We start from the raw sequence: 13616 nt of genomic DNA on the forward strand, positions 1-13616 counted from the left end.
TTTTTTAAGTTGGCAGCTTTGCAATTCAAAATTTTTTTCAATAATTATCAAACTAAATCATGATTTGCTCCAAATTGTAAGAAGAGAAAGGAATAGAGAAAGAAACAAAATTTTTAAACTTGAAAATTTTTAGCATCTGATATCGTTGCAGCATAAAAATGGTTTTATTATCGAAATGATATCTTAAATTTATTTATTTGTCGCAACACTCCTTCTCGATTTGAAATTAAAATATTTTTTTTAGAAAATTACTTTTACATACCATCAGAGTAAAATGTAATTTAATCGCCATAAGTATGAAAATCATCATAAAGTTTTTTTTTGTGTTTACAGCTATGCGGCGGCAAAAACCGTGAATGCTGAGAGATTATTTCAGGCATACTCTTGCGTACCAAGGACTTATTTACTGCCAAGAGCACCGATAATTTTGTGGGTAAGTTTCCTTGTATAGTATTTTTTGAAGTTATACTTCTTATGCGTCTTCCAACAATGTTGCGTTAAACGTTTAACGCTACATTTTTATTGGCCGGGAAATCACGTGGTAGGATTCAGTTTTCCCTCATTCATTTCCATGTTGTTTTGGTTCTCACTAGCATAAAAATAATAAAAGTCATAAAAGTATTGTTTTTCTATAAATATTTTTTTAGTTTGTTTTGATACACATATAATTTAAGGGAAGCAAGACGTTTTCGATGTCGAAAAAATGATTTTTTCAACCATATCAACAAGCCATTTTTTCTTAATATTAAATAAATTTTAAAACTTTAAACTTTACATTTATGAAAACTACATATCAATATCATTCAATAACAATAAAAAGGAATTTAAAATGTTTATAAATTTAATTTTTATAAATATTTGAAAATTTAATGTATATATAATTTTTTTTTAACCAGACATAGCTTTCGGTACGCTCAAAAAGTTTTCTACATGAAATATCAACAAAAAATTGGCATACACTCAAGTAAATATGTTTGAAAAATCAGGTGAAATAGTTTGTTTCATAATATGTACAGAATATATTATATATAAGCAAAATAAATGTAGTATTTCTGAAAAAAATGCAAAATTTCGTTCAAATTTTGAAAAACTTCCCATGTATAACAAAATTATAATGAAAAAAATAAACTTTATATAGTTAATTAAATGTAAATAAGGTATGTGTACAAACATAGAAATTTTCATAACTTTACAATGATTTGTTTTTTGTACGAGCGTACCGAAAGTTATGAATGGTAAAAAAAAAATTATATTTACATTAAATTTTCAAATATTTATAAAAATTAAATTTATAAACATTTTAAATTACTTTTTATTGTTATTGAATTATATTAATATGTAGTTGTCATAAATGTAAAATTTAAAGTTTTAAAATGTATTTAATATTAAGAAAAAATGGCTTGTCGATAAAGTTGAAAAAATCATTTTTTCGACATCGAAAACGTCTTGCTTCCCTTAATAGGGTAGTATTTTTTATTTTAAAATTTAGTGGATAACAATTGTAAAAAATAAGTGAAAACAATTCCACGGACAATGCGACGGATTTAAGGTACGCACTCCATGCACTATTTTTTTCTCATGATAGAAGGCTCCGCTCCCTGCTCACTTCAATCACCAACCCCTAAATAGTCTCATTGATCATTGGTTAATTCTTTTCAAACGTATATATTTCCTCCAAAAACACTGAACATTATGGTTTCAAAAAATACAGTTATAGAAGCTTTTTGTAAAAACATTTTGTTCATGCGAGAATCATAACGGAATAGATTTGAAGAACAATTATCTGTACTTGAAAAAAAATTTACTTAAGGAATACAGATTGTGAGACTTAATAAGAAGAAATAAATGCGAAGTAATTCTACTCATGGAATTCTATTCTCAATTCTACTCTACTCGTTCGCTTTCTTTTGCTGCTTAGGTTATTGTCAATATTTTTTGTTTTGTTCTCATGCCCTCCTGGGGAAGGACATTTCGTCAATACAGGCATCTGAAGGGCAGATTTTTTGGCCTCTCTTTCAAGAGCAGATAGTACAGAGAATAAAACAACATCCATGCCTTGTCCGGGATTCAAACTCAGAAAAGTCAATATACAGTCAGTCATCGAATTCCAGCGATGGTTGGTTGATACGAATTCCGCATCCGGCTTGTACCAACCACAGTGCTGACGAGAAATATCCTCTGTGGTAGACGGATCATGGGTTAGAGTCCCCTCACCATCAGGCTAACGGTGGGAGGTTCTCGTGGTCTTCCTATCCATGTAACGCAAATGCGGGTTAGTTCCATCAAAATCCTCCACGAAGGCAAATTTCTCCTAATACTTGATTCAGGAGTTCTCTTGTCTTCTGGATTGGGTTCAAAATTGCAAGGCTACGGGATTTGAACATTAGTAGTCGTAAGCCCAAACATTGGGTTGGCTGTTCAACGACGGTTATAAAATATAAGACACAATATTTTAAAAAAGAACTGGAAAAAGTTACGAAAATGGGTTTAATTTTAAAATAAATTTTGAACAGAGAATTTCAGAAAAAAAAAGCCCTCCTTAAAATTATAATAACAAAATGGTCCTATCCGTTAGTCAATTTTCAGCTCTGTATTCCAGTAGATAGTCAATCAGTTATATGGTTTTCTTTTACTACATGTTTAACAATTAACAATTTCTGAACTAACCTGTGGAATCTGAAAATTTTTTATATACCGTCGTACTCCCTATACTTTTTTCTACTCACCATCGTAAATTTAAATTCCTAAGTCTTATAAATTTTGAACGGCAAAGAAAATTGGTGGAACAAAGATACTAAAGAAAATAAAAGTGAGAAAATTAATTGCATAAAAGGCGCTTAAGATCACATTAACTTTCGAACAAATTGGAGTTTCGAAAAAAATTCTGTGTTCAGTTCATAAACAAAAGTGACCAGTAAAATGTCAGCATGCCAAATTTCAACTCTGAAGTTAGTAATTTCAGCCACGTAGTCTATAATTTGGAGTCTGTAATTTTAGTAGGTATTTTTCCAGCATGTTTAAAAGTTAAAAGTTATCAAGCAAATTATGATTTGTGAAATTTTTTTAATCTATCGTTATTCCGGTAACTTTTCCTCACCCTTTAGTACTTTTATTTTATTTTATAACCATCGTTAAACAGACGACCTAATTTTGGGCTTACGACTACTATTTTTCAACTCCGTAGTCTTGTAATTTTGAGCCCAATCCAGAAGACAAGAGAACTCCTGGATCAAGTATTGAGAGAAATTTGCCTTCGTGGAGGACTTTTTGATGGAACTAACGCATTCGTGTTACATGTAGAAGAAAACGACTAGGGACTCATGATCCGTCTACCACTGAGGATATTTTACCTTAACTCTTTAGTAATTATGAGTTTTTAAAGTCCTTTAGTTTTTTCACAGCAAAGCAAAATGTAACATCAAGTTGAACACCCAAAACAGTGAAGTCGTAGACAGCCCTTACGGTTTTAAAGAAAAACTTTTTAACAAAAAGTAGAATTTTCTTTTAATTTTTGGTTTTTAAAGTATTATAAAACTGTTGTTAATATTTAAATAATTATAATTATTATAATGAGTTGTTCGGAGGTGTATAGAAAACGTTGACTGAATTTTACAAAATATATAGCTTTTTATCTTTATATTAAACTAGTAATTATTAAATGTTTCATGCTTTAAAATCACTAGATACCGTATCAAATAAATGGTTAACCGCACACACTGAAATTAATGAGCCTTGGTTTGCTACACATTAATTAAATAGGTTGAATGTTTTCGTTATGTTGATTAGTCATTGTTATGTTATGTAACATAATTGTAAGTTAAATAAAATGTGGTACTTAAAATATTGTTATTGTATTTCCTCCGATGCATGATTTGGAAAAGATGGTATTATAGTTGAAGCTTTTGAAAGGGAACTCATTAAGAAGTAGTTATTTTGCAATTTTTAGGTAGTTACATGACATTTAAGAAGTTCTTGAGAGATAATTGGGCCCTAATACTTATCTTAATGTCTCTCTTGATCTTACGTTTCGTTCGAAAGTTTTTAAAGATGATCTAATAGAAGCTCCCCGCCAATCACAACATCTAAATTTAAAAGAAAAAGGACTGCTGTGGCATGAACTATTTGTGACCACTACCAGTGAAACCACTTGTGTTCCTTGAACAAGTTCGAAATTCCTGCCTTAAATACACACATCAAATAATGTTACTAAGAGAAACGGCTAATGAAGATTCGTTGATTTTTTTTTAAAAAAAAACCTTATATAACTTATTACTATCTTTAACATTAAGTACAGTAATTAAGAGGTCTTTGAATTGAAATAAGTTTGTGTATATTTTCAAAGAAATAATTTCTGTAATGTCAGAAATGCCTTTACTCCTAACACTTCAGCTCATCTAAATGTCTTTATGTTTTGTTTCATTTATATCAGCTCCGATTCTCTAGTAAATGATCTTAGTTCTTCTACAATCCTGAATAGCATATGGAAAAGTTTTCTGCCCGAAATAGCTTCCTTAAGCTACCAATACTTTCGGTTACAAGAGTTTCACCTTTTTTCTCCATCAATTTTTCCATCTCATTTTCTCGTTGGCAATCAAGACTTTTCATAAGTTTTCATTTCTAATCTGTTTCCATTTATTTCGTGTCGCCTGGTCGAGGAGAATGGTTTGGACATCTGAAACGTGTCGAGCTTTCATCTCTATTAGGAATCATATAGAAATTATTAGGAGAAATATGTAAGGTACTTAGTTCGCTTTTGAATCTACTAAATGTTGACCATTTTATTCTCATATCCTCTTGAATTGCTTCTCATTAAAATTTCGGATACTTAATGAAGTTCGAATACTAAAATGAAGTTCACATGTTTCAAACACGAAAACGTTCCAACGTTATTTCTTATACAGATATTGTGTTTAAAGTAACAATCTGCTTAAAGATAATAATTGCAAAACAATGCGAAATTTATTTTTCAGTTTTAGCAGTCAGCTCATTACTTAAAATTAGTTTTGTAGGATAATTGGGTTGAAACGTTGAATTGTTGTCGTTTCAAGTTTAATCTTCAATTAATTTTATTGGAGCATTAAATTATGCTGAATACAAGGAAAAAATTTGAACTTTTTATAATTAAGGAATCATTATTATAATTAATGAAGCAAATAGTCCGAAAATTGAATTGTTTTTACTTATAAAAAGAATATTAAACATTTACTAATTGCAAAAAATAAACTCATAAAGGAAGTAAAACAATTTCACTCGCCTTTTTTTTTAAATCAAAGTATAGTTCAAATTTTATCAATTACGAAATCAATTAGGGGAAGTTTTCAAATTAATGTATTATAAAATGGTATTAATGTCTCTTTTAATTGGAAATAAAGACATCGTAAAAAATTGTAAGAAAACAAGATGAAAAAAATATATGGTATTTTTTTTCTTTTTCTACATGAAATTTTTCCAAAACCTTCACTAGTGTCAAACAATTAAGAAACAAACTTTTTTCTCCAAAGAATTGAAATTAAAATACATCAAATTAAAAAAAAATGATACTAAAGTAATGACACAAACTGAAAATCTTAAATTAGTCCTTTCTGATATATATATATATATATATATATATATATATATATATATATATATATATATATATATATATATATATATATATATATATATATATATATATATATATATATATATATATATATATATATATATATATATACACAGTAAAACCTGTTTTTGTGAGGTGGATAGGGACCGCATAAAAAAAGTCGGACTCAGAAAATACATCAATGATTCATGAAATAGATATGAGAATGTTTTCAATTAAATTAAATAAGACCTAAAGAAATTGTAAAAATATTTAATTCTTCATAGTACATATACATGGAGAAGTTTTCAAATTATACAATGAATAGTTTTCTGCTAGTCGTCGTAATCCAAAACGCGCATCTTCTTGGAATGAATTGGTTGAAAATCGCTTGAAGATAGGATTTCAATTGATTTGTTTTTTGGTACCATAAAGTCAGTGATCAGATAAAATAAAATAAAAATCATAAAAACTACATATAAATAAAAACAAAAGTAATTAATTTATTTACCTTTATTTTCACTATAAAATGAATCCTTAATCTCATGAATCGTGTATAAAACTCTGAATACGAAGCGTATAGTATTTGAGATACGCGCAGACGAGAATTTACAAAATAAAAATAACGGTTTAATTTTAAAATACTAAGTATTTTAACAGAGACGATTTTTTACTGATTTACTTCAACTTGTTTAGCACAGAATAAATTTTAAACAGAAGAGAAAATGGAGTTGACGATAATAAATGAACTAATGAAAGTAAAGAAACAGAGCATCGCGAAGTTCAGATACATCGATACATATAATTTTCCCATTTCGGATAAATCCATTGCTAAAATTATTTACTAAATAATTTCTTTTCTAATTTGTATAATTTTTCCATGTGCAAATCCATTTCGGGCAAATCCGTGGTTAAAATTATTTACGAAAAAATTCCTTTACTAAATAATTTCCTTTGTTAATCTGTACAATTTTTCCATGTGCAAATCCATTTCGGGCAAATCCGTGGCTAAAATTATCTACTAAAATTTTTTTCTTTGTTATTTTTTCCATGTGCAAATCCATTTCGGGCAAATCCGTGTTAAAATTATCTATTAAAAATTTTTTTTCTTTGATAATTTATATAATTTTTCCATGTGCTAATCCATTTTGTGCAAATCCGTGGCTAAAATTATTTGCAAAACAGGCAATTTATGTTTCTCTTTTCTATTTTATATATTTTCTTAAATAAACATCTATTTTCTAAAACTATTTATGGTCAATTTTTAAAATTATCCAGTATAATATTACCTTGCGCGCATCCATTTCGGGCCCATCCTTGGTAACTAACAAATCAATGCACAGAATAGCAAATCACTTCAGCAGTGCAGTAAGAACGGCACTTTAAAACCCTCTAGTTACACTCAATTTGCGCTTTTGTTTTCATATTTTGTAATCTGGCAATCTTTCTGCGAAAACATTTTTAAATCATTCTTGAAAAAATTTCCGTCCATGTAAGTAAATCTGATTTTGCTACTCGCTTTATAGTCCATTTTTTATGCTGTTTTTTCTCTTTATTTTATTTTATTTTATTTTCTGTTTTTACACACTATTTTTACTTATATTTACTTTTTGTGTTCGATTTTATTTCTTGTAATTTTTGTAAAAACTTTTTTTGAGTGCTCCTCACACTATTGTATTAATATATTTTGCTTTGGCTATATTGATATAATATCAGAAAGCACTGTTTTGCGGATATAATCGTGTGGGCTGATGAAAAGATCTTTCTTTTTTTCTTCCCCCGGTTTTTTTAAATAAAATTTCATCCTTTTTTTTTTTAAGCTGTTGTTTGTTATTTTTTTACTCATTATTTCCCCCCCTTTTTTCATATGTCGATAATTTTTATTTGTTTTATTCTTCATTTTGAACTTATCTAATGAGTTCTGTTTACTTGCAGCTTAAGCGCAATAAATGAAACTTATTGTTTTTCTTAACTTTCTTCGTGTTTTCTTGTATTTATTTATTATATATATATATATATATATATATATATATATATATATATATATATATATATATATATATATATATATATATATATATATATATATATATATATATATATATATATATATATATATATATATATATATATATATATAAGTTTCGAGATATTCCCTAATAAAGCAATCGCGTCTTGCTTATCAAATAAAACAAAAATGCTGTAATTCTAATGATTATTAGTTAGAATATTATGGATTGAAGATGATGTTCCGCACACCAGATCTCAAGGGGATATTAGTTATTTCAGCTCTAAGCTATAATATTAAACTTCTGTTTAACTAAATATTGATGAAACTTTAGGCAGTATATTCAGCAATATTTTGTATACTTAAGCATTTCAATTTTGTTTACATATAATCAATAAAAATTTCAGATTATGCATATTTCTTTCATTAAAAACCAAACTTCGTTTGTCCTTTTACCAGGATCCGAATATATTCGATCCAGATCGTTACGAAAATTATTCCAAAGAGGCAGCAGCGACTAAATTGCAAGCTGCTTATAGAGGCTATCGAACAAGGAAATCATTCCCAAAAAAGAAGAAAGCAACTGATGTCTTGAACAAATCATCTGATGAATCTTTGAGTAAAGTTTCAGTAGATTACAGTGGTAAAGATATGGATAATTACCAGGAAAGGGAAGATGATGAGATTGAAGATAAATCTTTGTTTTCACCGATATCTTTTGATTTCGGAAATTTTAAAAAATTCTTTAAATCTTCGGACAGCTCTTCAATATCGGATGACGACCAAAAAGTGAGTTTTATAGTATCCTAATTAGCATATTGTAGTAATAACTCTGAAGTCTTAAAAGCTTTAGCAAAATACTCAAAGCGATTGGCATGAATTATATATTTTTCATACAAGTAAATCTGTTTACTTTTTCTTGGTAAAAAATAGGTTTCTCCAGTATTATTTAATGATATTATTTCAATTTCACAACTATCCTCAAGGGACTGAAGATTCATTTTTAATTCAATATGACAAACAATTCAATATGACAATCAAAACAATTTTGAGAGTAAGAAAGTTATTGTGAGTAAATTGACAAAATTTAGAAGGACTAATGGTAATATATATACCCAGAGGGAGCGAGAGGGATGCGTAAGACCAATGGGAGGCTCATCCTATACTTTTGTATTGTCACGTGCGCATCACTTCTGTGCTTCCTTACTCGAGCGTATGCCCCTATACGCTTCCTGTATGTTTTCCACTTCTTCCGTCTGCCAGCCAGCCTAAAGTCCACTTGTAACATTTAGTTGAGGATCGAGGGTATCATAGAGGTTAAGGCTGTGCAATTTGATGACCAAACGCATGATGATAGTAATGTGGTCAGCATTGCGCAGTGGTTGCTATTAATTCGCAGAGAAGCTGGTGAAGCTTCAAGCCACCACAGAAGACAAAGCACTAGTCTTTCACAATAATAACTCAATGTCTTAACCAATGAATTCGCAGCACAAACCATAGTACCGTATTAAAATAAAATCATAACATTTATTTGTCTATATCAAGTATTAACTTACCTGATATATATATAAATAATCTGGTTCTACTGAATAGTTTCAGAGAGTATTTTTTAAAACATACTTAAACAGGTTGGATAGCTTAATTTTAGGTATTTGAGGATCATTGATGTAAAAATGAACAAAATACCCCTTTTCCTCCCTGAAATCTGCCAAATTCATTAGTGTGGGGCTTGAATGCATTAAATGTTTGTATTCATTTAAATTTGGCAACTTACCTAAATTTACGATAATTTGAGGTAAAAGGTAACTAAATTATTGATTTTTAACCTTAATTTGTTTGGGCATTTAAAGCTGTCTATAATAATTAATTTCAATTGCATAATTAAGATTAAATTATTGTTTCTTTTTGAAAAACAACAACATTTCCTTCCGATTTCACTCATTCTGTTTTCAGTTGCACGTAAAATGCACTTGTGCAAGAAAATAAATATTTTTTTTCCTGCTACAATTTGTTTAAACACAGTTTAAGCTAAAAAAAATTACACTTATCCATAACTCCCTTCGAAAACAAAATATAAATTACACAATTAATGATGTCAGACACTTTTCATCTGTCATTCATACACATTTATAATCAATTTCTTGAATGATTAAATTGTCTCCTTCCTGCAGTATTAAATTTTTAGGAACTAAATAATGAAACACTTTGTATTTCCATTGCCTTAGTGTTTGGCAAGTGAACAAAAGATTGTGATGAATTACTCCTAACTTCTTTTGTTTATCAGTGAAACATTGTTTCGGTGCTCCGAAGTTTTAATTATAAGGAAAATAAGAAGAATATGAATTAGTTTTCAGCTTGGATCAGTGAACGATTCATTCTGAATGCGAAAGGAATTCTTACTTAGAGTTTGTTAATGAGATTGTCTTAAATTTGAGAACATCTTATCGGATTCACCCTCATGTTAATGTAATTGCATGTCAGATTAAGATTCGATTCCATTTAGTTCAGTTGAGAAAGTTGGCTAATTATAATGAAAAACGTCAAAATGGAAATAATTATGCTTATTTTCATGTATTAAGAAATGTTTTTTCACCCTAATTAAGTTTTCAAATACCAGATGGAAACTCTCATGAAAAAAAAAGTGTCAAGTCTTTTTAAAGTAATTCTCATACAACCATTTTATTTTTCCTGAGATATTTTTCAGATTTTTAGAGATTTTGTACTTATTTTCTTGGGGAGAAGTTGTAAATATTAATAACTTATTTTGTTTTAAACTTAAAGTTACTTAAATAAGAAAGATATTCAATATATTTGCTCCTCATTAATGACTATTGCAAGTTAACTAAATGACAGTGTGCAGGGCTTTTACCACCTTAAATTCCTAGATAAGCTGGTATTCCTTGATCTGAAGCTGAATTAAAAGTGAAATTGGGACTTACGCTTGAAGCTCATCCGATTAATATCAGTTATTTTAATTCGCAAAGATTAAGAAAAATACACCAGAAATTGGAGTGCACAAACAACTAAAAAAATGTTCCAGGAAATCATTTTACCGTTTTAAAATCGGAGAAAACGAAACAGAATGGGGGGTGGGAGTTGCTTTATTACCAAAAAATTTTTATAAACAGAAATCGCTATCAAAACCTGCTCTTTCAGCTCTGTCGCAATCTATGTTGAATCGCGTTTAGCACACAGCACATTGAGCCCACACTTCTCAGCGAGTGTCTCTGCAGAATTTTTTATCCTTAAAGATGTAAGTCCTTATCTGGTTTGTCTGTAGCATTGATATTATCATCGTTGTCGACAAAGGAAAGGCCACTAATGAGCCATTTAATAAATCTTAGTGCTTCGTCAATTTTCTTCCTTTGAAAGCATGTAGTATTCACTAGAGTTCCTGATATCTAACTCTTAGTTTGTGAGTTACAACGATGGCTTCAAAATTGTCCGAAACAGCTGGATTGCAAGAGAAAAAGATAATGGAGTGGTTACCACATTTGGCAACATTTCTCAACAATCTCTTTTTCTTCCGCAATGAATAAACTACAGCTATTTCAGAACTTTCCTTGTTGCTATGGTACCGATATTAAATTGCGTTACGATTCGTTTCTCTTTTCCCAGCCAAGAGACAAGAAACTACTCCAAAATACAGCAAATTTTTTATGTACAAACTAAGCTCTTTAAATATAAAAAGGAAATTTATTTTTAGTTTGTTACAAAATTTCCTCCAATGAATAATTTCTTAGGGAGACAGCTAAAATTTTCTCAAATAATTAATTATTTATTCGGCATATAATAACACAAATAACTTGATAAAATTGACAAGTAGAGCAATCATAATTTTTAAAATCTAATTATTTCAAAAAATAAAAGATTTTTTTAACATTGTATTTGTTTATAACAGATACCTTGAACAGTTTAAAATAGTTTTAAAAATATGTGAAAATAATATCTACCCTAAATTATGAGATTTCGCTAGATAAAAATACTTTGTCGATCACTCCATGTTATGTCTACGAGAAAAAGGTTCCTTCGTTTTGTTTCGGTAAATTATTTTGGCTCTCGACCAATCGGGGAATGTTACACATATGTCGTAACTCTCTATTCTAACGAAGTTAGATGGCAGTAACTCTAATCTTCACAACCCTTCCTTATGGCTTGCCTCTAATTCTTGGAAATTTCAACGGAATACGAGCACTTTTGACAAGCGATTTCTCGAACTGGTCCTTATAGGGCGATTCAGATATGAAGCCTCATGGACATACTGAGGCTACGCTTTACTGCTTTAATTCCTCAAATAGTTTTTTTTTTAATTTTTAATCCAGGGGACGTGTCGAACATATAAATATCATTGAAACATTACGAAGTTACAATAGCCTCTTTACAGAGCTTGGAGTGCTTATTTATCATGGTGACTTGCAGGGGAGACTATTGATGCTGGTAATCCAGAGGTCACAAGTAGAGCAACACTTGATTCTGAAACATTATTTTCTTTTATAAAGAAATATTTTTCCATCCTCCATTTCAACTCAACAGCAATAAAGTGAGCATCGGTGGAGGTGTGCAAGTCCATAGAATTTATACTAGTAACTTAAAAATCCGCTTATTGCCCGTTTATCTCAGACGTTTAGTTATGAATGTTGGCCGAGGTTTAATGCTCCATAACATCGTTGGTTGTTAGGAGACGTCGTTTCTTTTACAATTATACTTTCATTGCCTCGCTGTAGTACGTTTTCAGAGGTCCCATAAATCTGCCACCTTTAATTTGTCGACAGAATGAGGAGGAAGAAGGTTGTTCACGTCTACTTTCCCATCGTAGCAAGATGGCCACTTTCAGGTGTAACCTGAAAGCACTCACTGGTAAGGCCTGTTTCTTAAAACAGCTTAATATATTACTGTAAAATCCCTTTGAACTAACAGTAAAAAAAATTAAAGAAATGTTTTAACGTACTTGTAAAAAGTTTGCAGTTCAGAACAAATACCATACAATAATTGAAGTTGCATGTACTTATGTAATGGTTGCAATTATATCAAGTGTACCAATTGCTCTATGTTAATTTATATCAATAAGTAGTCTCGTCTATAGTCTTGTCATACCGTCTGCAACACTTCCAATAGCTCATTGGAGAGAGGTGCCCATATTTATACATTGCACCCTCTTTCACACCTTCTTCCATTTCTTTATTTAGTTGCATTAATTATCAAGCAATTTTCAATTCAAAAGTTAATTAGTAAATAAAAACTACTACGTATCCTGGCTTCAGATTTAGAATAATTTTTATCATTAAGAAAGATATTTTTAAAATCCTTTTTTTGCAAAATTTTCCGCTTAAAAATGATTTTTAAAAAAAATTGAATAAAGAAAATAGGTAGCAAAATTATTCTGTAAGCCACAATTTAATTTTTAAATATTTAATCTAAACTTCAAAAGACAGTCTGAATGAGAAATATAATGTAAAAAATACATATGTGGGACAATTTGAAGCAATAATATTTGTTTGTTAGCGGTTAGAATTAAAACAAATATTGTAATTCAATGTTTCGAAGTTTCTCTTAAAGTCATGAACTCAATGATTAAAAATAGATATGCATTTTATTTAAAGGGCCGAGAGTTCCCGGAAATATTGATTTTCTAAACATTATTTATTTGCTAGTTGGCAAATAACAAAATAAGAAATTCCTTAAATGAAAAACATAATAATATATCTAAGAAGAAAAGAAACATCAACGTATTTTAAAGAAGGAGGAAAATGTATTTTTTAGTGTAGATAAAAACAATAATTTTAATACTAGAATATCAATAGGAGGCTTTATTTTACATCGATAGAAAGCTTTATTTTAAATTTCCGCTAAATATTTTTTTCGCAATGATGGAAAACATTTTGAAGCAATAACTACAGAAATAATCTAAAAACTTTAATATTTTTATTTTTATCTACTTAAAATAAAATCTCTATCCAGACTACTTATACGAATTTCTATCAAAATAGTGAAATTTTTGTCATAGAGTTGTGCTTATCGAATTAA

General features: G+C 29.2%; 1 protein-coding gene across 1 annotated transcript in view; it reads left to right on the plus strand.

The window, feature by feature from the left end:
* LOC107439110 (uncharacterized) overlaps positions 1 to 13616 on the plus strand; it is a 65107-nt gene that overhangs the window by 24322 nt on the left and 27169 nt on the right. The window contains exons 7-8 of the mRNA XM_087149567.1: positions 334 to 433; positions 8052 to 8381. Coding sequence (XP_087005693.1) covers positions 334 to 433; positions 8052 to 8381 — 430 coding nt within the window. The remainder of the gene's footprint in view (positions 1 to 333; positions 434 to 8051; positions 8382 to 13616) is intronic.

Source organism: Parasteatoda tepidariorum, chromosome 8, assembly GCF_982258835.1.
Source record: "Parasteatoda tepidariorum strain Cologne lab strain chromosome 8, Ptep-v5.0, whole genome shotgun sequence".
In the NCBI taxonomy this organism is placed as follows: domain Eukaryota; kingdom Metazoa; phylum Arthropoda; class Arachnida; order Araneae; family Theridiidae; genus Parasteatoda; species Parasteatoda tepidariorum.